We start from the raw sequence: 27,689 nt of genomic DNA on the forward strand, positions 1-27,689 counted from the left end.
GTAATTTGATGCAAATTGGGGTCCTATGACTTACATAGGACCCTGATGGCATTTTAAGCGCCAGCCAAGCGGGTTGTCTGCTGCGGCAAGCTCCCCGCTCTCTGAAACCTGGTCTGCAGGAAGAAAGGGCCCTGTATGTTAAGTGTTAACATGTACCTTGTGGGGCCAGGGGGAGCAAGAGTGCTCGACCGGGCCCCAGAAGGAACATCTGGGCCCCTGCTTCCCAGGCTCCCTCCCCCTTTTCCACCTGCAAGGTTCCTGGTGAAACCCCACTGCGACCTACCTAAGTCCAGCATTGGCCCCTAAGTCATCCAACCTTAACTGACGGCAGCCGGCCAGTGATCATTTTCCACTCGTCTTGGCTGGGCAGCTGCCACGAGATGTAAATGGGGCCTAGCCATTTAAATCTGTTGGGCCTCCTGCTTGGCCAGTCGGCTTCCTGCCCAGGAGTTAAAATTCACCTACACTGTCAGAACATGTACCTTAAGAATGGCATCTAGGTGAGGAAATGGAATGATGCTGACATCCACAGAACCATACCCCAACAGCATTGGTGCCTTCAAGACAGAAGGGAAGTGTGGTGTATGTAACCTGTTCCACCTTAAGAGAACTTAAGCCTGTTCCACCTTAAGAGATGTACTACTTTCTCTGGCTGCTGTATACGTAATACAGCTCCCCGCTCTCTGACCACCGGTATATAAGTACTGTGTAGTGATATTGTATTTAGCATAGTCCTGACCTCCAACTAGTAAAGACCTGTTGAACTTTATTCTTGTAGTCTGTGTCAGTAATTAATCTTAATACAACTGGAACACACAGACTTAACAGTGGCGACGAGTCCAATTCTTACCCTGCGGCAGTTTATATCCATGGCGGCTTCGTCCACAGAACGGGCGTCGAAGAGAGGCAGCCACCCTCATCACCCTGCTGGAAGACACGTCGCGCGGCAGGCATCGAGAACCCGGAGTGCAGAAGACATCCTGAACTCGAAGCCTCCATCAGCGGCAGTCAGCTATCTTCTTTCTACCTCGGTGGTGGGTAAGCCGGTCAGCGACGCGAGCGGAAAGTCGGCCGCGTTGGCTGTACAGACGGGGGGAGGAAGACGGAGGAATAAGGGCGGTGAGATCGATCGCGACCGGAGATAAGGGCCGGGCCGCATTCGGGCCGAAAGGCGCAGCGCGGGGACATCGATCGCGGCTGGTGATAAGGGCTGGGCCGCTTTCGGGCCAAAAAGGCGCAGCGTCTGGGGCGACTGAAGGCGCGAGAGCCGCGGTGAAGGCGAACGCAGCCGGTGCTAATAACCGAGCTGCAAGAAGGGCTGCGAGGCGCGACATCGGGGAAGCGCGAATGCCCGAGGGAGCCGCGGTGAAGCGGAGACAGCGTCGGGGGAGTTACTAACCGCTGGGAAAGGGGAGCAGCAGCAGCACGCCAAACGCCATTGCAGCCAGTGGGTGAAGACCGCCAAGCGCGGGAAAACTGCCATTTTGTAGACGGAGGACGAAGACAAGAGCGGGAAGCCGCCATCTTGGGATAAAATAAATTGCAACGATGCCTAAACATGGGAACATTAATGCCTTTGATAGCGACATCGAAGATTGGGCCATGTATGTAGAACGCATACAAAATTATTGTAAAGCAAATAAAATCCCAGATGCAGAGAAAGCACTAACTTTATTTAACTTAATGGGTGCGAAGACATACGGGCAATTGAAACACCTTTTATCACCAGATGAACCGACGGATAAGACGTTCGAGGAGATTGTTACTGTCCTGAAAAATCATCTAAACCCCACGCCGCTGATGCTAGCGGAACGATTTAAATTTTACAGCAGAAGGCAGCTGAAGGATGAAAGCAATGCTGAATATTTAATGGAATTGCGTAAGCTAGCAAAGTACTGTCAGTTTGGAACGGGACTAACAGAAGCGCTAAGAGATAAATTTGTGTGTGGATTATTAAAAGAAGATACACAAAAGCAACTGCTCGAGGAGAATGAGCTGACGCTTGAGAAAGTGGTCACTATGGCAGCAGCACACGAAGCCACAGCGAGAGGCACGGCAGTAATGCAGCTACGGTCACCGGAACTCAGTACAAATAAATTGGGTTTGAGTACTGTAAAATGTTATCGTTGTGGAAAGACAACACACGATCAGAACCAGTGTTGGTTTAAAAACCAAGAATGCAGAATGTGTGGCAGGCTTGGCCACATAGCTAAAGTATGCCGGTCAGGAAAGAAGACCAGCAACAAAAAGTCACCGCAAGGAAAATACATAAAGGTGCACAAGGTGACAAAGACCAGTTTGAACGAACAGAAGTCAGATTCAGACGCTAGCAGTAATGAACTGGGTAGCTTAAGAGTACACAACGTTGGTAAGGATGCAGATCTCCAGACAATTTGGATCACTCTTCAGATAGCAGGAGTCCAAGTAAAGATGGAATTGGACACTGGATCAGCATTGACGGTCATGAATAAGAAAGATTACAAAAGGTTATTCCAACAGATTCCCCTACGAGATACGGAGATTATATTGAAAACATACACGGGGCAAAGAGTGCACCCCATCGGAAAGATAGAGGTAAAAGTGGTCCACAAGGGCGAAGAAAGCCAAGTAATGGACTTATATGTGCTACCTGAAGGAGGTCCACCACTACTGGGACGGGAGTGGATTAGGAAAATGAATATGGACTGGCACTCCTTAAAAGCACTAACGGTAGATTCCGGGGAAACAGATGTCAAACCTAAACGATTGTCCAAAATATTGGATGATGCAAAAGAGGTGTTCCAGCAAGGACTGGGAACACTGAAAGGAATTACGGCAAACATCAAGATTGATGAACATGCACAACCAAAATTTTTCAAAGCCAGACCGGTACCCTATGCAGTACGACCTACTGTAGAAGCGGAACTGGAAGCGCTAGAACGTTCAGGTGTACTGTCTAAGGTAGATTGGAGTGAGTGGGCTACGCCCATTGTTCCCGTTATGAAACGTCCTTCGAGCAACAAGCCAGGAGAACCAGGGAAGGTTCGCATCTGTGGAGACTTCAAGATCACCGTTAATCCGGTGCTTCACACGGTGCAGTATCCGCTTCCACGGATTGAGAATATTTTTGCTTCGTTGTCTGGCGGGAAACACTTCACCAAGATAGACCTGGCGCAGGCGTACTTGCAGATGGAGGTTGAAGAAGAGTCACGCCAGTACCTCACGATCAACACGCATAGAGGTTTGTACCGGTATAATAGGCTGGTTTTTGGAGTGGCATCGGCTCCGGCAATTTGGCAGAGGGCCATGGAGCAGGTATTACAGGGAATTCCAGGCACACAATGTTACCTGGATGATATTCTGATTACAGGTGATGGTGATGAAGAACACCTCGCAAACTTGGAACTGGTGCTCAACAGACTGAAAGAGTATGGACTTAGAGTTAATCGGCAGAAATGTGAGTTCTTTCAGAAGCGGATCTCGTACTGTGGTCATGTCATTGACCGGGAGGGGCTTCATAAGTCTCCTGACAAGATAGAGGCAGTTGTAAAGGCTCCCGCTCCGGATAATGTCTCTCAGTTGAGGTCGTTTCTGGGATTGATTAACTATTACCATAAGTTTCTACCGAATCTATCCACGGTACTGTACCCACTGAACGCTCTTTTACAGAAGGGGGTACCATGGGAATGGAGCGAAAACTGTAAGAAGGCATTTCGCAAAAGCAAAGAATTGATTACCTCAGAGGAAGTGTTGGCTCACTTCAACCCGACACTGCCTATTCGGTTGGCTTGTGATGCTTCTCCATATGGTATTGGGGCAGTACTCTCACACAAGTTGCCAAATGGCACGGAAAGGCCAGTCGCATTTGCATCCAGATCATTGACCTCCGCTGAGCGCAACTATGCGCAGATCGATAGGGAGGCTCTCAGCCTTGTATGGGGAGTGAAGAAGTTTAATCATTACCTGCAGGGCCAAAAATTCACACTTCTGACAGACCATCAGCCGTTGGTATCCATTTTTAACCCTAAGAAGGGTGTTTCGGTGATGACGGCACAGCGACTCCAGAGATGGTCCCTTTTCCTAGGGGCACATCAATATCAAATAGAATTCAAAGGTACAAAGCAGCATGGCAATGCTGATGGGCTGTCGCGCCTGCCACTACCTGAAGCAGAAGAGACGACGAAAGTTGACCCTGTTGAGTTATTTCATTTGACCATCATCGAGTGTTTACCGGTCACCAATGCAAGTATTGAAAAAGAAACCAGGAACGACCCGACACTGTCCCGAGTTTACGAGGTGACAGTGAAGGGATGGCCAACACATGGTGATCCTCTGTTACCGGCATTCTCGGCAAGGCGAGACCAGCTGTCCGTCTGCCATGGTACTTTGATGTACGGGACAAGAGTGATTATTCCTCCCAAGTTACGGGAAAGAGTTCTAAAGGAACTGCATGAAGGTCATCTGGGGGGAGTTAAGATGAAAAGTCTTGCTAGGGCTTATGTATGGTGGCCGGGCATTGACCAACAGATAGAGGAGTTGACAAAAAGCTGCGCTGGGTGCCAAAAAGTGCAAAATGCACCTCCGATCGCACCGCTACACCCATGGGAATGGCCTTCAGCCCCATGGCAACGCGTACATATTGACTTTGCTGGTCCATTCATGGACTCCATGTTCCTAATTGCGGTGGACGCACATTCCAAATGGCCAGAAGTGATCAAGATGAATACCACTACTTCAGAAAAGACAATTGCGGTGTTAAGAACAATATTCGCAAGGAACGGATTGCCAGAACAGATATGTTCGGACAACGGACCACAGTTCGTGTCGGAAGAATTCCAAAAATTCTTAAAGATGAATGGGGTGAAACATTATACCTCTGCCCCATATCATCCGGCGACAAACGGGTTGGCCGAGAGATTTGTTCAAACATTCAAAAAGGCAATAAAGGCCATGAACGATGATCAGATTCCGTTACAACACAAGGTGGACAATTTCCTAATGGCATATCGAAACGCCGCTCATGCAGTGACTAACCAAAGTCCTGCCATGATGTTTTACAACAGGAGGTTGCGGTCCAGGTTGGACTTGTTAAAACCAAATGTGCGGAGGGAAGTGGAAAACAAACAGTTCCGGCATATTAATAACAAGTCCACTCGAAGTTTCGACGTAGGACAACCAGTGTTGGCAAGGGGCTATGGAAACGAAAAATGGCAGTCCGGAACAATTCGGGCCAGACAAGGACCTCTGATGTACACAGTAGATATTGGTAACAATGCGATAAGGCATCATGCGGATCAACTGGTAGAATCAAGAGCAAGGGTCGAACCCATGGTTGCGACAGAGACAACTGTGGAAGACGTTAATGAACCTGAAGCATCTACCTCGGCAGGGACTGTACCTGATGATGACGTCCAATACATAGGAAACCAACAAGAAGAGCCACCTCAGCAACAAGAATCAGAGACCACTGAAAGGCGTTATCCAAACCGAATCAGAAGGCCTCCTGAGAGACTGAACCTTTGAACTGTTTATACCTAAAGTTATATATGTATATATGTTATGATGTTATGTTAAATGGGGATATGACTGTTAAGCTAAAAAGGGAGGATTGTGGTGTATGTAACCTGTTCCACCTTAAGAGAACTTAAGCCTGTTCCACCTTAAGAGATGTACTACTTTCTCTGGCTGCTGTATACGTAATACCGGTGGTGACCAACGGTATATAAGTACTGTGTAGTGATATTGTATTTAGTAAAGTCCTGACCTCCAACTAGTAAAGACCTGTTGAACTTTATTCTTGTAGTCTGTGTCAGTAATTAATCTTAATACAACTGGAACACACAGACTTAACAGGAAGAAGACTGGAAGAAAAAATAGTCTTTACTATATTACAAGGCAGGAACCCACTGAGAGCTTAAAATGCCATAAGCTGAAAGCAAAGTTGTGACAGTTTCTGGAATTCACCAGAATGTGGTACTGAAAATAAAAAAATACAAATGCTGTCAATCTAAAATTAAAAAAAACAATGCTGGAAATACACACAGTGCATTAATTAGCATCTAAAAGAGACCAGTTTAATGCTTATGGTGGAATGTATCATATATTATTTAGCAACATTGATTTCTTAGCTTATTTGGGTTTTTTGCTGATGGGAGTGCCATGGTGGACAGTTGCAGATGACAGACTCCCATTGATGTACAACATGAATTGACAAGAATTGATAAGCAGTGCAATTAATATCCTGACAATGACTCAATCAAGTTTCTTAATAAATATTGCTCCAGCTCGCTTTTAAAAGTGCCATTTGAGACATTCTTTTCTGGGAGTCTGTTCCACTATCCTGGGGAAAAATAGTCCTTTCCTAATCTTTAAACTTGCTCCAGATTTATGGGGGGGCTAAAATCAATAGCCTCCAAAAACAGGCCGGGTATCGTGATGCGCGATTAGTCCGCGCACGATGAGTCCGATGCAGGCAGCATGTAAACATCGTGCCGCCTGCTAATTTAAATGATTGCAGTTATGAGGAAGCACTAAACACGCTGTTCAGTGACTCAGCGCCTCAGCAGGGTGCCCACGTTCTTGCGAGGCTAGCACCACTTAAGGCTAACCTGCGCTATTTAAAGCCAGCATGCACCTATTAAAGAGGAGGTGTATTCTGGCTGGAGTAAGTGCTGGAAGTGGCTGGTGAAGAGTCTGTGAGCAAGAGGAATATTGAATTATGCCACAACAGGGCAGAGAGCATACTCCAAGGTTCTCAAACACTGCACTGGAGGCCTTGGTGGAGGAGGTGGACAGGAGGAGAGAGGTCCTTTATCCACAGGGGGTCAGGAAGCCCTCCAGACAAACTCGTGGAAGGAAGTGGGAGCAGATAGCCCTGGTGGTCAATGCCAGAAGTTAAGCCCAGAGGACCTGGATGCAATGCTGCAAAAAGTTCAGTGACCTCACACGAGTGGTTAAGGTCAGTGAATTCATCTTCAAATGAACTATCCCACCAACTGCACCACAAGCCTCACACACTGCTCAATGCACTACATCCCTATCACTCACCTTCCAACAATTTCTATCAATCATGACTCGTACCTCACATTCATAGCTTCATCTCACCCTCACAGACTTAGCACTGCTGCAAGCCTCACACCCACATCACACACCTTGCACACACTGCCAGCTTTTCAACAATGACAGGCACATCACCCAAACACATTGCACCACACTCACTGACACACTTCCCTCTCTCTCGCAGTACAAGGTGGCTCATAACCGGAGGCAGCAGGGGCTACCCCATAGGGGGACAGGCGCGCCTGCACGACATAACCCCCATGGAGGAGATGGTGCTGGAGAATATTGGAGCAGCCATCATGTAGGCCGTGGTCAGCGGCGGGAATGAAACAATCGAAGATGACGGTATCCTCATAACTAATCCTTCTCACATCCCACTTCCCCCTCATCCCACAATCTCTTGTGGTTTATAAGCTGCAGATGGTGTAAGCATGCACCTCTTGCTTCCCCCATCCCCCTCACCACAACCCTACCCTTGAGCCTTTCTCCTTTCAGATAGCCAAGAGCTGCAACCTGGCCAGGTAGTGGTGGAGGAGCAAGAAATGGAAGAGGAAGAAGGCAGTGATGCTGAAGACACAGCACTGTCAATCGATTTCACACTCGCAGCCACCAGCTCAGGTACTACACTCCACGCACTTTAGAGAATAGCATAGATGCGAGATCTGCACGTGGTGAGACAGTGGGCACAAGTGGCCTGCAGCCAGGGCAGGGGGCAAGGGTAGCGCAGGTGCCAGCTCCCCGGAGGGTGAGGGCACACACAAGAACTCAGGTGAGTACTTCGATGGGGCAGTCTACCGAAGAAAGCTGATGGGTATGCACAATTAAATGCTTTTTGCATTGGCAGGCCTGCCAGAAAGCCTGCATGCAATGTCAAGGAGCATGGAGGAGCCCGGCACCAACTTGGCACAGGGTTTTGCGCAGAGTTTGCAGCCCATCCTTTCCAGCATGGAAGTGATGGTCCACTCCATTAGCTCACCTGTGGACCCAACCAGGATGCAGCATCTGATGGCCGATGTTACAGTTGCAGTCTCCTCCACTGAAAGTCATCTGCCTTCCACCAGCCATGCTGCAGCCATTGGGGTAGCACTGCGTAGGAGCACTAGGACAGGCAAAGGCACACGGAAGATAGGCACTAAGGAAATGCACATGGTTAATTAGTTGACTTTTGTATGCAATATGGCATGATTTCATTTCTAAATTTGGTTTGGAATGTTTATTTTGTGGTGGCTTTTATTTTTGCATTGTGGCCAAGCAGAAGCTTTGATGGTCAGTGACAGAGAGAAGGTGTGGGACTGTTGCTGAATGGAGAATTGGGGTTGTGTTTACTGGCATCACAGCCGGATAAGTCGGTCACAGGCAGTCCGGCCAGAAAGGGGCTGCATGGGTTGCCTCCTCCCTTCCTCTTCCTCCTGCTCCTCAGCTGGTCACTGTGTGGCTGGTGGCAAGGGCTGTGCCTTCATAATGGCGAGGTTGTGCAGCATGCAGCACACCACCATGAATCTCGACACCCATTCTGCCAAGTACTGCAGATCTTGTCTAGATCTTGTCTAGAGCAGTCCAAGCAGTTAGAAGATTGAGAGGGGATCTCATCGAAACCTATAAAATTCTGTCTGGTCTGGACAGACTAGATGCAGGAAGGATGTTTCTGATGGCCGGGGAGTCCAGAACCAGGGGTCATAGTCTAAGGATAAGGGGTAAGCCATTTAGGACTGAAATGAGGAGGAATTTCTTCACCCAGAGAGTGGTGAACCTGTGGAATTCTCTGCCACAGAGGGCGGTGGAGGCTAGTTCATTAAATATATTCAAGAAAGAGTTGGATATATTTCTTGAGGCTAAAGGGATCAAGGGATATGGGGAAAAGGCAGGGACAGGGTACTGAATTTGGATGATCAGCCATGATCACATTGAATGGCGGAGCAGGCTCGAAGGGCCGAATGGCCTACTCCTGCTCCTATCTTCTATGTATGTTTCTATGTTTCAACACGCCAATGGTCTGTATGATGATATTTTGTGTGGCAGCATGGCTTTCGTTGTATGAATGCTGCCCACGTGTGCGTGGGTTGCGCACTGGAGTTATGAGCCATGTTGTTAATGGATAGTCCTTGTCACCTAGTCGCCACCCTCTGGTTTGTCGTGTTGGTTCAAATGTAGATGGAACAGTGGACTGCCACAGAATGAAGGCATTATGAGGCTGCCAGGATAGCGGGCATTGACGTGCATGATTCGCTGAGTATGGTTGCACACCAGCTTGGGCGTTGAGGGGGTGGAATCCCTTTTGGTTGCGGTACATCTCAGAGTGACGTGCATGCAGCCAATGGCATCCTGCACCATGGGGAAGCCTGCAATCCTCGCAAAGCCGTGTGCTTGCTCCGCCTGCTGCTCTCTGGCCAGAGAGAATGAAATGTATTTAGCTCTCTTGGAATACAGAGCCTCAGTTACCTCCCTTAAACAACAGTGCATGGCAAACTGCAAGATGTTGCAAATATCTCCTGCTGCAGCCTGGAAGGAGCCCGACACATAACAGTTCATGGCCACCATAACCTTCACAGCCACTGGTAATGCGGTCCTCGCCCAGCTCTGAGGTTGCAGTTGTGGCTGCAGCAGGTGGCAAATTCCAGTGAGGACAGCCTTGGTGAAGCGCAGACATTTGACGATCTGATCCTTGCTGCGGTTCAGGTAGGAGTATTGCTCCCTGAACACCCTGGGAGGATATGGCCTCCTGCTGAGAGCCGCTCTCCACCCACCCACCCCACCCCTCCCTCTTCTCCCCCCCCCCTTTTCCCATAGCTTGTGTCGCCTCTGCTCATTTTTCAGGTCATGCCAAGTGGAATGCCTACTAATGTACCTATAATGGAACAAGTGGTCTGTGCAGTATACTTGAAGTCAGGACAATGTCCTTCAGCACCTGTCACACCACTCCCAGTAGACTTTAGCAACTTGAATTAACTGTAAAAACCACCAGACACTTCTACAAACTCAGCAACAGCCAGTAGAAATCAATCAGGAACTAACCTGCAAGTTGGTGATGATGGCTTTAAATAGCGCTGATGGTGGGGGTGGGGGGGATTCTTCTTGCTGCTGAACGCTTGGAGCTCCAAACTGGCAACGTTGGTGTCAAATCAGCGTTGCACACTGATAGATGTCACAATCTGCCTACTCTGCATGCCCCCTGCACCTGCGCTAATGACCTGCCCAAGGTGGCGTCTGGCGCGGCCTGCGCCAGAAGTGTGAGCGCGCCGCGGACACCGTTCTTGACCTGAATCGGCACCTATAGCGCCCAAACAATGGGTCAAATTTTGCGGCCATGGATTTAGTAATTGCGACTTTTAAGGGATGACTCTCCATAGATGGTCTGCTGATTATCCAGCATAACTTCGGTCATAGAGCTACGGAAGCCCTGGAAAAACGCATAAATCATGTTTATGTCATTTCTCTGGGGTTCCCATGGCTCTTCCGCTGAGGTTATGGTGGATGAGTGGGAGAATTGTTGCAGAAAATTACTCCCTTAGTCCTATGTCCAAGTTAAATACCTTGCTTAATTCAAACTTATTAATGATTTTAATTATTTTACAAATATATTTTCCGGCCTCAGACTTTTCTGACGTGCATATAAGTTTAGTCACTTGGACCTTTCTTCATAAATTCGTTCACTCAGCCTGGAATCATCCTGGTCACTGTTCATTGAAGCCTTTCTGATACATTTCTATCCTTTTTGAGGTAGGGTGACCAAAACTGCATGCCGTACTCCAGAATTGGTCTCACCACTGATGTGTGCAATGCTAATACAATTTGTCCTGACTTGTAATCCAGTGCTCTCCAGATGCATTCTAGTAATATTTTTCCCTTATGATAACTGTTTCACACTGGGCTTAATCAATGATTGCTCCAAAATCCTTCTCCTGTTCAGCCTCTGATTTTGAGAGGATTATAACTGCCAGTGTAAGCACAGAGGGAATTGTCTGTAAGTGCTTTGTTTATGGAGGGAGCCCCATTATATACCTGCATACACATATATTGGTTTCTTTTAATCTAGAGCTGGAAATTCATAAACATTGCTAATCTGCAAACTTCCCTCGCCAACAGCAATTAATCTCTAATTGATCTCAAGATGTCTCTATTTACAGCAGTTGGACTTAAAGCAACAGGACACACCAAACACAATTGTGCCTTAGTGGCATAATAATGCATCATATGGTTTAGTTCTGTTTCACAGCACTATATCATCTGTGAGCAACACCACAGGAAATCCACAAGTACATATAGATATTGTTGTGTCTGTGTATAATACGACACAGACTGCAGGAGAAACGGTACAACAGGTGTTTACTGAATGAGGGTTACTCTAGAACTAACTATACAGATCACTACTCAGGGTTTATATACAGGTGTGGTCACTGCCAGTACTACAGTATACAGGAGCTGTAAAAAGTAGTTCTCTCCCTTAAAGGTACATACATTACAATTCCTCCCCTTTTAGATTAACAGTACCTCACGATCAACACTCATAAAGGTCTCCACCAATACAACTGGCTGGTGTTCGGGGTAGCATCAGCTCCGGCTATTTGGCAAAGGGCAATGGAACAAGTCCTGCAAGGGATTCCAGGGACCCAGTGTTATTTGGACGACATCCTGGTCACGGGCGAAAATGACAGTGATCACCTCGCCAACCTGGAGCAGGTGCTCACTAGATTGAAGGAATATGGGCTCTGAGCTAATCGCCACAAATGCGAGTTTTTCCAGAAGCAGATCTCGTATTGTGGCCACGTTATTGATAAAGAGGGGTTACATAAGTCCCCTGAAAAGATTGAGGCAGTAGCCAAGGCTCCAGCACCGGAAAATGTGTCACAACTGAGGTCGTTCCTCGGGCTGGTGAACTACTACCATAAGTTCTTGCCGAATTTGTCTACCGTACTACACCCACTGAACACCCTACTGCAAACGGGGGTACCATGGAAGTGGAGTGATGAATGTAAACAAGCTTTCCAGAAGAGCAAAGCATTGATCACATCAAAAGAGGTGTTGGCTCATTTCAACCCAGCACTACCAATTCGTTGGCGTGTGATGCATCACCCTATGGCATTGGAGCGGTGCTGTCGCACAAATTCTCGGACGGCTCAGAGAGGCCAATAGCCTTTGCGTCACGATCACTAACCTCAGCCGAGCGTAACTACGCCCAGATTGACAGGGAGGCCCTCAGCCTAGTGTGGGGAGTGAAAAAGTTCAATCACTATCTGCACGGGCAGAAGTTCACCTTGCTGACTGACCACCAACCACTTGTCTCCATCTTTAATCCAAAGAAGGGCGTTCCGGTGATGACTGCGCAACAGCTACAAAGATGGTCCCTTTTTCTAGGGGCGCACCAATATGAAATCGAGTATAAGGGCACGAAACAGCATGGAAACGCTGATGGGCTATCACGCCTGCCACTGCCTACTGCGGAGGAAGCACCAGCACTGGATCCTGTCAAAATATTTCATTCGACTATAATTGAATGCTTGCCAGTAACTAACGCTGGTATAGAGAAGGAGACCCGAAATGACCCGACACTGTCTCGGGTATATGATTTGACGGTGAAGGGATGGACAGCACATGGCGACTCACTGTTGCCAGCATTCTCATCCAGAAGAGAACAGCTGTCAGTATGCCAGGGGACCTTGATGTGTGGATCCCGAGTGGTAATTCCACCCAAGTTAAGGGAGAGAGTGCTCAATGAGCTTCAGGAAGGTCATCTGGGAGGGGTGAAAATGAAAGCCTTGCTAGGGCTTATGTGTGGTGGCCGGGGATCAATCAGCAAATCGAGGACCTGACAAAGAGCTGCTCAGGATGCCAGAAGGTCCAAAATGCACCACCACATGCCCCTCTACACCCATGGGAGTGGCCCTCATCTGCATGGCAACGGGTGCATATTGATTTTGCTGGTCCATTCATGGACTCAATGTTTTTAATAGCCGTGGATGCGCACTCGAAATGGCCTGAGGTGATCAAAATGTCCTCCACCACCACGGAGAAAACTATTGCAGTCCTACGGACCATTTTTGCCAGGAACGGCTTGCCAGAGCAGATTTGCTCTGATAACGGACCACAGTTTGTGTCCGAAGAGTTTCGAAGATTTATGAAAAAGAATGGGGTAAGGCATTACACATCCGCCCCGTATCATCCAGCCACAAATGGATTGGCTGAGAGGTTCGTACAAACCTTTAAAAAAGCAGTAAAGGCCATGTGCGATGATGACATTCCACTGCAGCATAAGGTGGACAATTTCCTGTTAGCCTACAGAAATGCGACACATGCAATCACCAACCAGGCCCCGGCCATGATGTTCTTTAACCGAAGGTTGAGATCTCGTCTGGATTTGCTCAGACCAAATGTACGAAGAGATGTTGAGAGTAAGCAATTCCAGCACATCAATGAGAAGCCGACAAGGAGCTTCAATGTAGGGCAACCAGTCTTGGCCCGCGACTACCGAACAGAGAAATGGCAACCAGGAACGATATGCACACGGCAGGGGCCACCAATGTACACAGTGAATGTTGGGGAGAACATTGTGAGACGCCATGCTGACCAGATCCTAGAGTCACAGGAATGAGTCAACCCCATGTCTCGGGTATACGTACCTGGTGAGGAATCCGACGTCCAGGTCGCATCTACCTCAGAAACAATTACATTGGAAGCTGATGATTCAACTGACGACAGGGTGCTAGAATCGCCTCCGCACCAAGAGCGAGACACTCGGGAAAGGCGTTATCCAGAAAGAATCAGGAAGCCTCCCCAAAGACTGAATTTATAAATAGACTATTTTCAGCTAATGTTGCATGTAAAAAGTAGTTCTCTCCCTTAAAGGTACATACATTACAGATATATACACATATGTTTAGATAGATATATACATATGTTACACAGGTTGTATGGGGCATCAATTTGAAGCCTGAATATCATTAGTATAAATTGTATAGACAATAATCGTATAAAAGCACTTTCAAGTTCAGTTTTCAAAATAAGACTTTGTCCTTTTTTACCAATTTTTAACACACACACAGTTTACACAGGCAACATTACACTTAATTGTATTAGTATCACTTTTAAATGAGTATAAAGTTACAAATAAAGATTGATATAAAGATGAAAATAGCCCTTCCTCTGAACAATTTATCAGACAGCACAGCTTATGTGGTTGACTGAGCTTCAGCAATATGTCCAATTGCAGATTACTGCTTTTTGTGACTAAATAAGAAGTACCTTGAAGGTTGGAGGTTGATACCAACCCTGAGCTGGGCCCGTACCTCCCGAGTCCCCATCTCTGGCCTTCTCCTTTAAGTTACTTCTCTGTATTTGAAAGGCACATTCCTCGAATAAAGTCATCCCATTTACTGGACTGAACCCCCTCCAGTGGCAAAAAATTGTCTCTATGATTTCAGTAGTCAAGTATGGCCTGTGGAAGACTGGGCTTGAAATGCCAAACGGCTATTGTAGTGTACTGGTACAGCTGGAGTAATCAGATATTTATTTTAAAAGGAACAAACACTTTATTCTGTACCTCCTAACATATACCCAGCAACCAAATGGCACAAACAAAATGGTGAAACCCCTTTGACCTTTTCACTTCATCACTTTCTTTCCGAGAGCCCCTCACAACCCGCACATGCTCAGTACTATACAGTAATCCACATCCCTCCCTTCTTTATGCTTCACTTGATCATCACAAATACCTTGAAGTGATGAGGGAGCTTTTGCCAATGCAATGGTCTTCACTCTGCATGAGACTCTTCCTGATGATTCTTCCCTGCTCTCCCTTAATGGTTTTTCTTTTGGTTCTTGTTCTTCCCCCTCCTCCGTCTGTGGCAGTTTCCATTTGTTTTAGGTCCCTGCCTCTCCCACCTGCTTCTTTATGAGGGACACGTTCTGCTTAAATTGTACGGTGAATTCTCCTCACCACAATGTAGAGTTTGGGTTTGAAATTCACTGTCAGTTTATTTGTTTTCAGCGCCTTCACCAAAACCCGATTGCCAACCTTACCCTCACTAGCGGCTACATGGCAGTGCCCATCCGCATATGCCTTCCCTTCAACTTTCTACTTCCAGTCCAGATCTTGCTGACCCTCATTCATAACACTGGCCTCAAGCTGTATTTCTGGAAACATTGTGTGTCGTTCTAGTCCAATCATTAAATGAGCTGGACTCGCACCCATCATTGCCTGTGGTGTGCTCTGGTAGACCATCAAGAATGCTACTATTTCTTGCTTCCATTCTTACTTTCTGCCTGCGCCACTTGTAATGCCTTCAGTAGCATACTGTTTTGCCATTCCACCTCACCATTAGCTACGGCCAGTACGGAGTTGTAGTTTGATGTTCCATGCCAAATTCCTCCAAAAATAGATTAGGCTCTTTGGCCACTAAGTGTCTGTTCGCAGCAAAGATGGTACAGCACACATTGCCAAGATCCACTTCATCACCCTCACGATGTTCACCACCGTAATTCCTTTAAAAATTGTGACCTAGAAAAGCCAACTATAATACTCCTCCATGACTACCAGCAAGTGTTCGCCACTCAGTAGAGAAATCATGCAATGGACCACTTGGCAGTCTGCTTCATACCAACGGTTCTGGTGGAAAAAATGGTTTTATCACTTCTCTCTCTTTCGTATGGTAGTAGCAAAGCAAATCAGGTGTCAATATCTAAGTCAGATATCCAGGCCAAAGCTTCCGGTGTAACAGTGTGGATATCTTGTAGGCTGCCTGCGAATTTCCTCTGAGGGCAGTGCTCAATGATGTGCTCCAGGGTCTGATCAGGAGCTCCACAGTTGCATGATGGGGATGCTATAATCTTCCATTTATGGAGAAGGTGGCAGCATCTACCACGGCCGGTTCTGAGGCGGTTAATGGTTGTCCACTGTTTGCGAGGAAGGTTTGATCCTTCAGGTTGTACTGTGGGGTCCTCTATAAGAAATCCATTCCGTATGTCACAGTTCTTCCAAACATTTCGCCATTGGTCACAAGGCTGAGGGGAGATTGCTGAAGGGCTTCGGAAACGGTCTAAAATGGCCTTCTAGATTTATGGTCTAGTTCCAGTGCAAACTCCTGATCAAATATATAAATGTTGAAGTGCTCGCACACCCACACCACTGTTAGTGCCTCCTTCTCCATCTGTGAATACCATTGTTCCACATGTGTCAGGCTCCAACTTGCGTAACTGTACCTTCTGCAGAATGGCCAGGTCGCAAGTTTTGTGTGCTGGCTCCTAAGTCGTTATTTTTCCTGCCCTTGCTCCTGTGCTCTTGTGCTTGGTGAATTTCCCAGTGAAGACCCCACTAGTTGATCCTCTGAACTATGCGGGGTGACAATTTCTGAGCTGGTGCCTGCAGGAGTAAGCTCGTGTGTGCTCAGGAGGGCTGTCCTCCTCCTTCCTCTGCTGCATCTGGGCCCTTGACTTCTGATAGACTTGGAAATGGAAAAGAGGGACAAGGGTTAGCTGTTAGTGGTAAGGATTAGCAAAGACAGTTGAGTAGCAGCTCAAAGCAGTCCCACTTTGTCATGCAGAGTGTGTGAGAGAAAGAGTTCAGTGAGTAGAGAAAACAAGGGCAAGATGGCCAAACACCTTGTGGAGCATATCTTCTAGCCCAGTCACAATGCTTCTGATACACCCCTACCCACGATTTCCATGGCTGCCTTTTCTAATGGGGACAGGTTGTGGCTTGATGGTAACACTCATCCTGTCCAAGCCTGCTCCCTGTATCGTGCGCTTGCTTCTCCTGCAAGAAGAAAGGAGAGTGTGTAAGTGTGTGTCCTGGTGAGAGGTTGTACATGTTAGAGTAGAGTTATGTTGATGGTGTGTGAAAGATCGCAGAGGTATGGGGACACGAGGGAAGTAATTGTAAAAAGGTGCAGAGTGTATCAATAGGCAGCAGAAGGAGATTCTGAGAAGTGTGCTGCTGTGATTGGAGGATAATGATGGGAGCAGGAGAGAGAAGGCTTGTGAGTGCTGGGGCTACAGGTGGTACATGTTAAGCAGAGTAAAAGAGCTGTGAGTTGCGAGTTTTACCTTTGCAGCCCTGCTCAAACCATTAACTGTCTGTGGCATGGCAACCAGGTCCTTTTACTTGTGCTGACTTGTTCGTCAACCTTTGCCCACTGGTTCCGGGCAACTTGCCTTGATACCTTTCTGCCATCTGTTGGGAACAGCACCTCTTTCCTCCTGCTCACCTCCGCACCCAGAACCTTCAGGGCAGCGTCTGAGAATCAGGAGGCACTTCCTCTACCTGCCCTTTGCACTGTACAGCAATAATTCGCTTAAGTAAAGCCAAAGTTCACCTGTGTAGTGTATGTAACCTGTACCACCTTAAGAGACTACCTTAAGGTGATGAACTACTTTCTGATGGCTCCTGTATATTGTAGTACCGGTGGTGACCACACCGGTATATAAACCCTGTGGAGCAGTTTGTATTTCAGTTCAGCCCTGACCCTCAATTACTAAAGACCTGTTTAAGTATTCTGTTGTCTGTGTCCAGTTATTCAGCATAACTACATTTGGAAAACACAGACTCAACAGTGGCGACGAGTCTGATCGTACCTAGCGGCAGTTTTGCATCCAAGGAAGCTTCGTCCTCAGAACGGGCGTCGAAAAGGGGCATCCGCCCTCATCATCCTGCTGAGCACCGCATCGCACGGGAGGCATCGAGAACCCGGTTTGGATTTGCTGGCCACGAAGCCCACCATCAGCAACAGGCAGTGATCATCCCTTCTACGACAGCGGCGGGTAAGCCCGATCTAGCGACACGGAGAGAAAGTCAGCCGAGTTGTCAGTGGGAGAAGGGGAGGGAAACCGAAGAAAAGGGCGGAGAACACGACCGCAGCCGGTGAAAAGGGCCGGACTGCAATCGGGCAAAGACGCGCAGCAGCCAGAAAAGCGTTAATGTCCACGAGGACCGCGGGAGCGGCGGGGAACAAGAGCAGCAGCGTCGGGGGAAATAAGGACCGCTGGGAGGTGAGAACGGCAACAGCGCGGTAATCGCCATTTTAGTCGGCGGGGGAAGAAGATAAGCGCGGGAAAAGCCGCCAAGCGCGGGAAGCCGCCATTTTGGAAAAATAAATAAAATAAAGGAAACTCAACAAGATGCCAAAAACGGGTAACATCACTGCTTTTGATAGCGATGTAGAAGATTGGGCCACTTATGTGGAACGCGTTGAAGTTTACTGTACAGCGAATGAGGTACCGGCGGATAAGAAAGCACTAACCATATTAAACTCGATGGGTGCGAAGACGTATGGGTTATTAAGGCACCTTGTAACACCAGATAAACCGGTAGGAAAGAGTTTCGCTGAGATTGTTACTATCCTGCAAGAGCATTTAAACCCCACGCCGCTGCTGATAGCGGAACGATTTAAATTTTACAAAAGAATTCAGCTTAAAGAGGAAAGCAACGCTGAATTCTTAATCGAACTGCGCAAGTTATCAAACTACTGTCAGTTCGGTACAGGACTAGCAGACGCTCTGAGAGATAAGTTCGTGTGTGGGCTACTAAAGGAAGGAACCCAGAAGCGACTGCTAGAGGAAAAGGATCTTACGCTGGACAAAGCTTTCAGCATTGCAGCATCGCACGAGGCAGCAGCACGAGGCACTGCGGAAATGCAGCAAAGGCCATCGGAATTCAGCACCAATGAAATGGCATTGGGTGCAGCAAAGTGTTATCGTTGCAGAAGGACAACGCATGATCAGAACCAGTGCTGGTTCAAAGATAAAGAATGCAGGAAATGTGGCAGACTTGGTCACATAACGAAAATATGCCGGTCAGGAAAGAAGACCAGCAACAAAAAGTCGCCGCAGGAGAAGTACAAGAAAGTACACAAGGTGACAGAGAACAGTTCGGATGAACAAAAGACGGATTCGGACTCCAGCAGTAAGGAACTGGGTTGTCTAAAAATACATAATGTGGGTAACACAGCAGACCACCAAACTATCTGGGTCATGCTTCGGATAGCAGGAGCCCAAGTGAAGATGGAATTGGACACTGGATCGGCATTGACGGTCATGAATAAGCAAGAGTACAAAAGGTTATTCTCACACATTCCCCTGAGGGATACGGAGATTGTATTGAAAACATACACGGGGCAAAGAGTATACCCCATCGGAAAGATAAAGGTAAAGGTGGTCTACAATGGTAAAGAAAGTCAGGGAATGGACTTGTATGTGTTACCTGAGGGAGGTCCACCACTACTGGGACGGGAATGGATCCGGAGAATAAATATGAACTGGCATTCCTTACAAGCACTAACTGTAGATTCCTGTAAAGAGGACGATGTCAAACCTAAACGACTGTCCAAAATATTGGACGATGCTAAGGAGGTGTTCCAACAGGGACTGGGAACACTGAAAGGAATTACGGCAAACATCAAGGTTGAAGAACATGCAAACCCAAAATTTTTCAAAGCCAGACCGGTACCTTATGCGATACGACCTGCTGTGGAAGCAGAGCTGGAAGGGCTAGAACGTTCAGGAGTACTGTCAAAGGTGGACTGGAGCGAATGGGCCACGCCCATTGTTCCCGTCATGAAGCGTTCGTTGAGCAACAAGCCGGGGGAACCTGGGAAGGTTCGCATCTGTGGCGATTTCAAGATCACTTAATCCGGTTCTTCACACGGTGCAATATCCGCTTCCGCGGATTGAGGATATCTTCGCTTCGCTGTCTGGCGGGAAACATTTCACCAAGATAGACCTGGCGCAGGCGTACTTACAGATGGAAGTTGATGAAGCGTCACGCCAGTATCTCACGATCAACACGCATAAGGGCTTATATCGGTATAATAGACTGGTTTTTGGAGTGGCATCGGCTCCAGCGATTTGGCAAAGGGCCATGGAGCAGGTAGTACAGGGAATTCCAGGCACACAATGCTACCTGGACGACATTCTGATTACAGGAGATGATGATAAGGAACACCTCGCGAATTTGGAGCAGGTGCTCACCAGATTGAAAGAATATGGACTCAGAGTTAATCGCCAGAAATGTGAGTTCTTTCAGAAGCGAATCTCGTACTGCGGTTACGTCATTGACCAGGAGGGGCTTCATAAGTCACCTGACAAGATCGAAGCTGTTGTGAAAGCTCCCGCTCCGGAAAATGTATCCCAGTTGAGGTCGTTCCTTGGGTTGATTAACTATTACCACAAGTTTCTTCCAAATTTATCCACGGTGTTACACCCGCTGAACACTCTTTTGCAAATGGGAGTACCATGGAAGTGGAGCGAGGACTGTAAGCGGGCTTTTCAAAAAAGCAAGGCACTGATCACCTCTAAGGAAGTGTTGGCTCACTTTAACCCAACGCTGCCTATTCGTTTAGCTTGTGATGCTTCTCCATATGGTATCGGGGCAGTGCTCTCACATAAGTTGCCAAATGGCTTGGAAAGGCCAGTCGCGTTCGCATCCAGATCATTGACCTCCGCTGAGCGCAACTATGTTCAGATAGATAGGGAGGCTCTCAGCCTCGTGTGGGGAGTTAAGAAATTTAACCATTACCTGCAAGGCCACAGGTTTACGCTGCTGACAGATCACCAGCCGTTGGTTTCCATCTTTAACCCTAAGAAGGGTGTTCCGGTTATGACGGCGCAGAGGCTTCAGAGATGGTCCCTTTTCCTAGGGGCACATCAATATGATATCGAATTCAAAGGTACAAAGCAACATGGTAATGCTGATGGGCTGTCGCGCCTGCCACTACCTACAGCGGAAGAGGCACCGGCAGTTGACCCTGTCGAGATATTTCACTCGACCATCATCGAATGCTTACCAGTCACCAATGCGAGTATTGAGAGAGAGACCAGAAACGACCCGACACTGTCTCGGGTCTACGATTTGACAGTGAAGGGATGGCCAACACATGGCGAACCACTGTTACCGGCATTCTCAGCCAGACGAGAGCAGCTGTCCGTCTGTCAAGGAACATTGATGTATGGAACAAGGGTGATTATTCCTCCTAAATTAAGGGAGAGAGTTCTGAAGGAACTGCATGAAGGTCATCTGGGGGGAGTCAAGATGAAAGGCCTTGCTAGGGCTTATGTGTGGTGGCCAGGTATCGACAAACAAATAGAGGATCTGACTAAAAGCTGCTCAGGGTGCCAAAAAGTTAAAAATGCACCTCCAATTGCACTGCTGCATCCGTGGGAATGGCCTTCAACCTCATGGCAATGTGTGCATATCGACTTTGCAGGTCCATTCATGGATTCCATGTTTTTGATAGCGGTAGACACACATTCTAAATGGCCAGAAGTGATTAAGATGTCGACCACTACCTCTGAAAAGACGATCGCAGTTCTAAGAACCATATTTGCAAGGAATGGGCTGCCGGAACAAATATGTTCAGACAACGGACCACAGTTCGTGTCAGAAGAATTCCAGAAATTCATGAAGAAGATTGGGTCTAACACTATACATCTGCCCCATATCATCCGGCTACAAATGGGTTGGCCGAGAGATTTGTACAAACGTTCAAAAAGGCGATAAAGGCCATGAGTGAAGACCATATTCCACTACAACACAAGGTGGACAATTTCCTGATGGCATATCGAAACGCCACGCATGCAGTGACAAATCAAAGCCCTGCCATAATGTTCTATAACAGGAGGTTGCGGTCCCGATTGGATTTGTTAAAACCCAATGTGCGTAGGGAAGTCGAAAACAAACAATTCCAGCACGTAAATAACAAGGGCACTCGGAGTTTCGAAATAGGACAACCAGTGTTGGCCAGGGACTATAGGAATGATAAATGGCAATCCGGAACAATTCGTGCCCGACAAGGACCCTTGATGTACACGGTAGACGTTGGTGAGAACGTAATACGACGTCATGCTGACCAACTTGTGGAATCGAGAACAAGGGTCGACCCCATGTCTACGGCAGAGACACCAGTTGAAGAAGTTATTGAGCCTGTAGCATCTACCTCAGACTCGAATGTACATGATGATGTTCAATCCATAAGAGATCAAATGGATGAGTCACCCCAGCAACGAGAACCAGAGACCTCTGAAAGGCGTTATCCGGCCCGGATCAGGAGGCCTCCTCAGAGACTGAATCTTTGAACAGTTTTGTATGAAAGTTGTATATATGTTATCCATGTTATGTTTAAATTGGGGTGTACACTGTTAAGCTAAAAGGGGAGGAATTGTAGTGTATGTAACCTGTACCACCTTAAGAGACTACCTTAAGGTGATGAACTACTTTCTGATGGCTCCTGTATATTGTAGTACTGGTGGTGACCACACCGGTATATAAACCCTGTGGAGCAGTTTGTATTTCAGTTCAGCCCTGACCCTCAATTACTAAAGACCTGTTTAAGTATTCTGTTGTCTGTGTCCAGTTATTCAGCATAACTACATTTGGAAAACACAGACTCAACAACCTGCCTTTTAAGAGGTACAGGCTGTCTTTAAATGGCGTCTCAGATTTCCTTCTCCCCCAATCAGTGTGTTGCCAATAAACAGTGCTAGAAGAAGCGCTGGCACCTCGCTAATCTTATTCAATTTAGGCACATGCACCAATTTTGCACATACCTCTCGCCAATGTCATCGGGCGCACGTATAAGACCATAAGAATTAGGAGCAGGAGTAGGCCATACGGCCCCTCAAGGCTGCTCCGCCATTCAATAAGATCATGGCTACTATGGCCGTTTTCCGCCCGTTTTTGGCGCAAGTTGAATTTCTCCCTCACAAGTCTTGCATATAGGAGGTTGACATTAGACAGAATGCATATAGGAGGGCTATGCCATAGGAGAGAGAGCAGATGGTATTTTTATGTAAATTAAAACATTCACAGTTTTGAAAATGTGAGATCATGGAAACCACATTCAATAGTTTGAGTTATTCCTGTGTTCAGTGATGTTGTAGTTTAGTTTCTTTAGACAGTTTCAATTCAATGATCATAGATAGTGGATGTAAGCATTCTGGAGAAATTATATTTCAGTAGTATTGACAGCGGGAACAATTCTGGAGTTGTAGTGAAATACTAAGTGGATGAATAAAATACATTTTGTTTGTGTTTGTGGAGGACTCTATGAAGAATAGGCATTCTTATGGCCAGTCATTTTCCTTTACATCAATACAAGTTAACATGCTAAGTGTCACCAGTGGAAAATTATACTTGGAGCTACTATTAGCAGTGTACTTTTGACAAACACGAGTTAAGATGGTAATTTGTAAATAAAAGTTAAGTGCAAAAGTGAGTTGGTGGCTCTTAGGATTGCATTCAATAAAATTTTACGTACATTTGTAGCCATAGAGAATAGTGAAAATACTGATTTTAGTTGTGCTTAATATACTGTTACATGTTAACTAATAACATAACAACTTTTAGTAATTTCTTTTAACTCTTATTTTCTTTAAGCATGAAATAAATAATTGGATATGTTTACCCAATGGTTCTAGAAAACCAGAAAACTAATTTTTTCCTTTTTTTTTATTGATAGGATTCTGAGTTTCCTATTGACACAAGAGTAAACCCTTACTTTGCTCAGATGAAAAACACTCCCAGTAATTTGCTTAGATCAGGTGGATGCAAAATGACGAAGACTCTGAAAGTACATGAGCTGGCGGTGAGCTGGTAAGTAACATTATTTATACAGCGAGTAATTTTCACCGAATTGATGAGTTATCAAAATTTATTTGGAGACTGTGGGGTAGATTTAGGAGGGCGATTTTTAATGTTGGTGCAAAATAGGTACATTTTCAGGTTTGGGCCTCATTTGAATTTTATGAGCGAGCTGCTGATGTCAAATGCAGCTTGCCACTTTCAAATGGCAGAAAATCGGCCAACATCTGCATGGAGGTGGTTGGCAGGTAGGGCCTGTTGGAAGCTGGAGGTCAGGGGGGGTGCGGGGGAGCACGGATCCGGGGAGGAAAGCAAGAATAGGCTGGCAGCGGGCAGGAAGATGCCTCCTGGCCCCACAAAAATATTTTAAAGAAGTGACCTTTTTCTGAGCGGCCTCTAGCAGTCCCTTTAAGGTTCGACACCCAATACAACTGGGACTTGCATGCATAGCACATGCTTCTCATATAATCCTGTATATTTACAGTAATTGGTTATATGTACAATTACAAGCTGGCTCAACAATCTGTGCTTTTAATCTTGCAGAAACAAAAGCAGCACGGTGGCATAGTGGTTAGCACTGTTGCCTCACACCGCCAGGGACCCGGCCTCGGGTGACTGTCTGTGTGGAGTTTGCACATTCTCCCCGTGTTTGCGTGGGTTTCCTCCGGGTGCTCCGGTTTCCTCCCACAGTCCAAAGATATGCGGGTTAGGTTGATTGGCCATGATAAAAAAAAAAATTGACCCTTAGTGTTAGGGGGGATTAAATACGTGGGGTTACGGGGATAGGGCTTGGGTGGGATGGCTGTCGGTGTAGGGACTGGGTGCTAGGGTTTGGATGATCAGCCATGATCTCGTTGACTGGCGGAGCAGGCTCGAATGGCCTACTCCTGCTCCTATCTTCTATGTTTCTATGATCATAGCGTATTTTACATATAAATGTGTGATCTAATTAATGTCCTGGTGGGGGATTTTGTTGCCTTGAGCTATATTGAACAACTAAACTATTTACACAAAGCTAATTGAGATAACTATTTATATATTCTGCAATGTTTACTTCAAAATATTGCAGACCTCTGGCAAATGCTGAATACATTTTAAAATGTGTCAGAAATTGTAGCATGCATCTTTGGAAGACCAGTCAGTGAAAATATTAAGTAGATATGTTGTTGCTATTTGAAATAAATTGCAAGTATGCTTATATATAAACGAACCTTTAAAGTTGCATATTTCTATATATAAAGAATTTTTGCACCATCTTTATATTTTCCATTTTTTAATAATTGTCTGTGCCTACTTAACAATATCCTTGCTGCCATGAGATCTGTATTTTGAAATTCATTCTACTGATTACCTTAAAACTTTGCTATCGGACTGTAACAGAACATATTATTCATTGCCTTAAGGATTTATTACAAAGTATTAACAGCACAGAAACAGGCCTTTCAGCCCAACAGGTCTGTGTTTATGCTGCACGCGAGCCTCCTCCCACCCTCTTCATCTCACCCTATCAACTTCATTATTTTCTACTATATGTAGCTGTGATTATTGTGCAGTATGTAAATGATGTTTGTTGTCTTATAAATGCAATATCAATTTCAGTTCTAGAAAGTTGTGTACTTTCTAACCTATTTTATGCAAAATTATTATTGTTATAATTAGATGAATCCATGACGAAAGCATACTGGCCTAGAAATTCCAGTACGCTGGAAACCTGCCGGTAATAGCACCGAATTTGGTACACATTTTGTTGAGAATAATGCAACAAAATTGGAGACTATCCCTTGTAGTTGGCATTTATATTTATTAAATAAGTTTTTCATATTTATTTGATGATCAATTGCAATGAGAACAACACTCTGCTTATTTACTGGCAACGGAGGCAAATTACAAGAAAGTAGAAATTCTAAGTACACAATTAACAGATTAACAAGAAATAATATTTGTTTATTCAGCTTTGTTTTCGAGTTAAGATGATAGAGATGCACTAGGAAATTATGCAGTAATTGATATGTAGTTGGGCCTGCATGCTGTGGAGGTAAGGAGCGTACAGCTGCTAGTGGGATTGTGGTGGAGGGGGCCGATCCCTGACCCCAGCGAGGTCTGATACCGGGGGAGGGGTCCGATCCCTGACCCTGGGGAGGTTCTTTGGATGGGGGGTCTGATGGGGCAGGTGGTCCGATCCCAGGAAACCTAGTCAGCTTGGGGGGATGGGTGGGTGTGAGGGGAGGGGGTGGGGGAAGCACTCCTGCTCTTCCTGGTGTACAAGCAGTGCTGTAAGGGCAGAGAGGTTTTGGAAAAGCAGGAGGTGAGCCACTCGCCCCAGAATACCCAACCTTTGACCTGTTCTAGTAGCTATAACATTTATGTGGCTGGTCCAGTTCAGTTTCTGGTCAATGGCCACCCTCAAAGTTGATGGTGGGTAGCTTGGCGATGGCAATGCCATTGAATGCCAAGGGGAGCTGGTTACTCTCCCTCTTGTTGGAGATAGTCATTGCCTGACACTTGTGTGGCATGAATGTAACTTGCCACTTATCAGCCCAAGCCTGTACATTGTCCCGGTCTTGGCTGCATGCGGATATGGATTGCTTCATCATCTGAGCAACTGCAAATGGAGCTGAACACTGTGCAATCATCAGCGAACAGCCCACTTCTGACCATATGATGGAGGACTGTAATTGATGAAGCAGATGAAGATGGTTAGACCTAGGACACTGCCCCGAGGAAATCGTACAGCGATGTCCTGGGGCTGAGATGATTGGCCTCCAATGACCAGAATCATCTTCCTTTGTGCCAAGCATGATTCCAGCCATTGGATAGTTTTCTCCCTGATCCCCATTGACTTCAGTTTTACCAGGGCTCCTTCATGCCACACTCGGTCAAATGCTGCCTTGGTGTCAAGGGCAGTCACTTTCCCCTCACCTCTGGAATTCAGCTCTGTGTCCATGTTTTGACTAAGGCTGTAATGAGGTCTGGAAACAAGTGGTTCTGGCAGAACTCAAAATAAGCATCGGTGAGCAGGTTATTGGTTAGTTACTGCTGCTTGATAGCACTGTTGATGACTGTTTCCATCATTTTGCTGATGATTGGGAGTAGGCTGATGGGTAATTGGCTGGTTTGGATTTGTCCTTTTTTTGTGTGGATAGGACATACCTGGGCAATTTTCCACATTGTCGGGTAGATGCCAGTGTTGTAGCCAAGTTATATTGCATCGTCACCAACCATCATTTTGAAGAGGTACAGTGTTTCAGGCTACAACATAATTAGAATATTTAGAGGGATGGAACGGGAAAGTTATTTTTTCTGAGCTGTTTAAATAGTTGGGGAAGTAAAACCTGCTGCTGCTTAACGGGGCTTTGGCAGCACTGGAGGAAATAGGCAACTTGGATGACAAGGATGATAGCCAGACCGAAGAAATGGTTGGCAACCTGCGAAGAGCCAGTCCTGCATGTCCTCCAAATGAAGATATAAAGCAGCAGGGATCGTCTGTTTGGTATGGGGGCTGGAGACCCACTAAGAATATCGTGTGCACTTTGGGAGAGAGGTGGCTGCGGCAAAGTGCCACCTTCCTTACACCCCAGGACTCCTTTGCAGTGGCAGAAGAAATTTAATGACTTCACCAGAACAGCAAAATAAAGCTGCCTGCTCTCCTGACACTTGCTTGGAGAATCTAACTGATACCATCAGGTCTGGCCTCGCGGTCTTCATTGGGCACACAGATCCAAGAACCAGCGTAATTGCTGTGGCTAGAAACTGCCTTTATAGTATTGTCCTCTCCTAGTGACAGCTCCTGTTTCTAGACAACCTCTCATATGCCTCCTCACATATGTGGCAAAATACAAGACAATGTTGTCCGTGCACCTGCAACAGTGGCACAGCCCGCTGAAGAATCCACCTTGAACTTAGAGGGCATAAAATTGGGATCATTAGCACCTGTTTTTTGGGTGCTACGAGTGCCCTCTTAGTTCCAAAATGGCATCCACAGCGCGAGTGCACACTGGCCGAATTGCTCTGGATGCCATATTGGTGCAGGCGTTAGTGTGCACGCTGTGAACGTCCACCGGAAGTATGCAGAGCAGGCAGATCACAACGT

At 46.6% G+C, this 27,689-nt stretch overlaps 1 protein-coding gene across 1 annotated transcript in view; it reads left to right on the top strand.

The window, feature by feature from the left end:
• Positions 1-27,689, top strand: part of spag16 (sperm associated antigen 16) — a 1,547,331-nt gene that overhangs the window by 220,913 nt on the left and 1,298,729 nt on the right. The window contains exon 10 of the mRNA XM_085985427.1: positions 23,478-23,611. Coding sequence (XP_085841553.1) covers positions 23,478-23,611 — 134 coding nt within the window. The remainder of the gene's footprint in view (positions 1-23,477; positions 23,612-27,689) is intronic.

This window comes from Somniosus microcephalus, chromosome 4 (assembly GCF_052327205.1).
Source record: "Somniosus microcephalus isolate GS21.2 chromosome 4, FLI_Smic_1.0, whole genome shotgun sequence".
Lineage (NCBI taxonomy): Eukaryota > Metazoa > Chordata > Chondrichthyes > Squaliformes > Somniosidae > Somniosus > Somniosus microcephalus.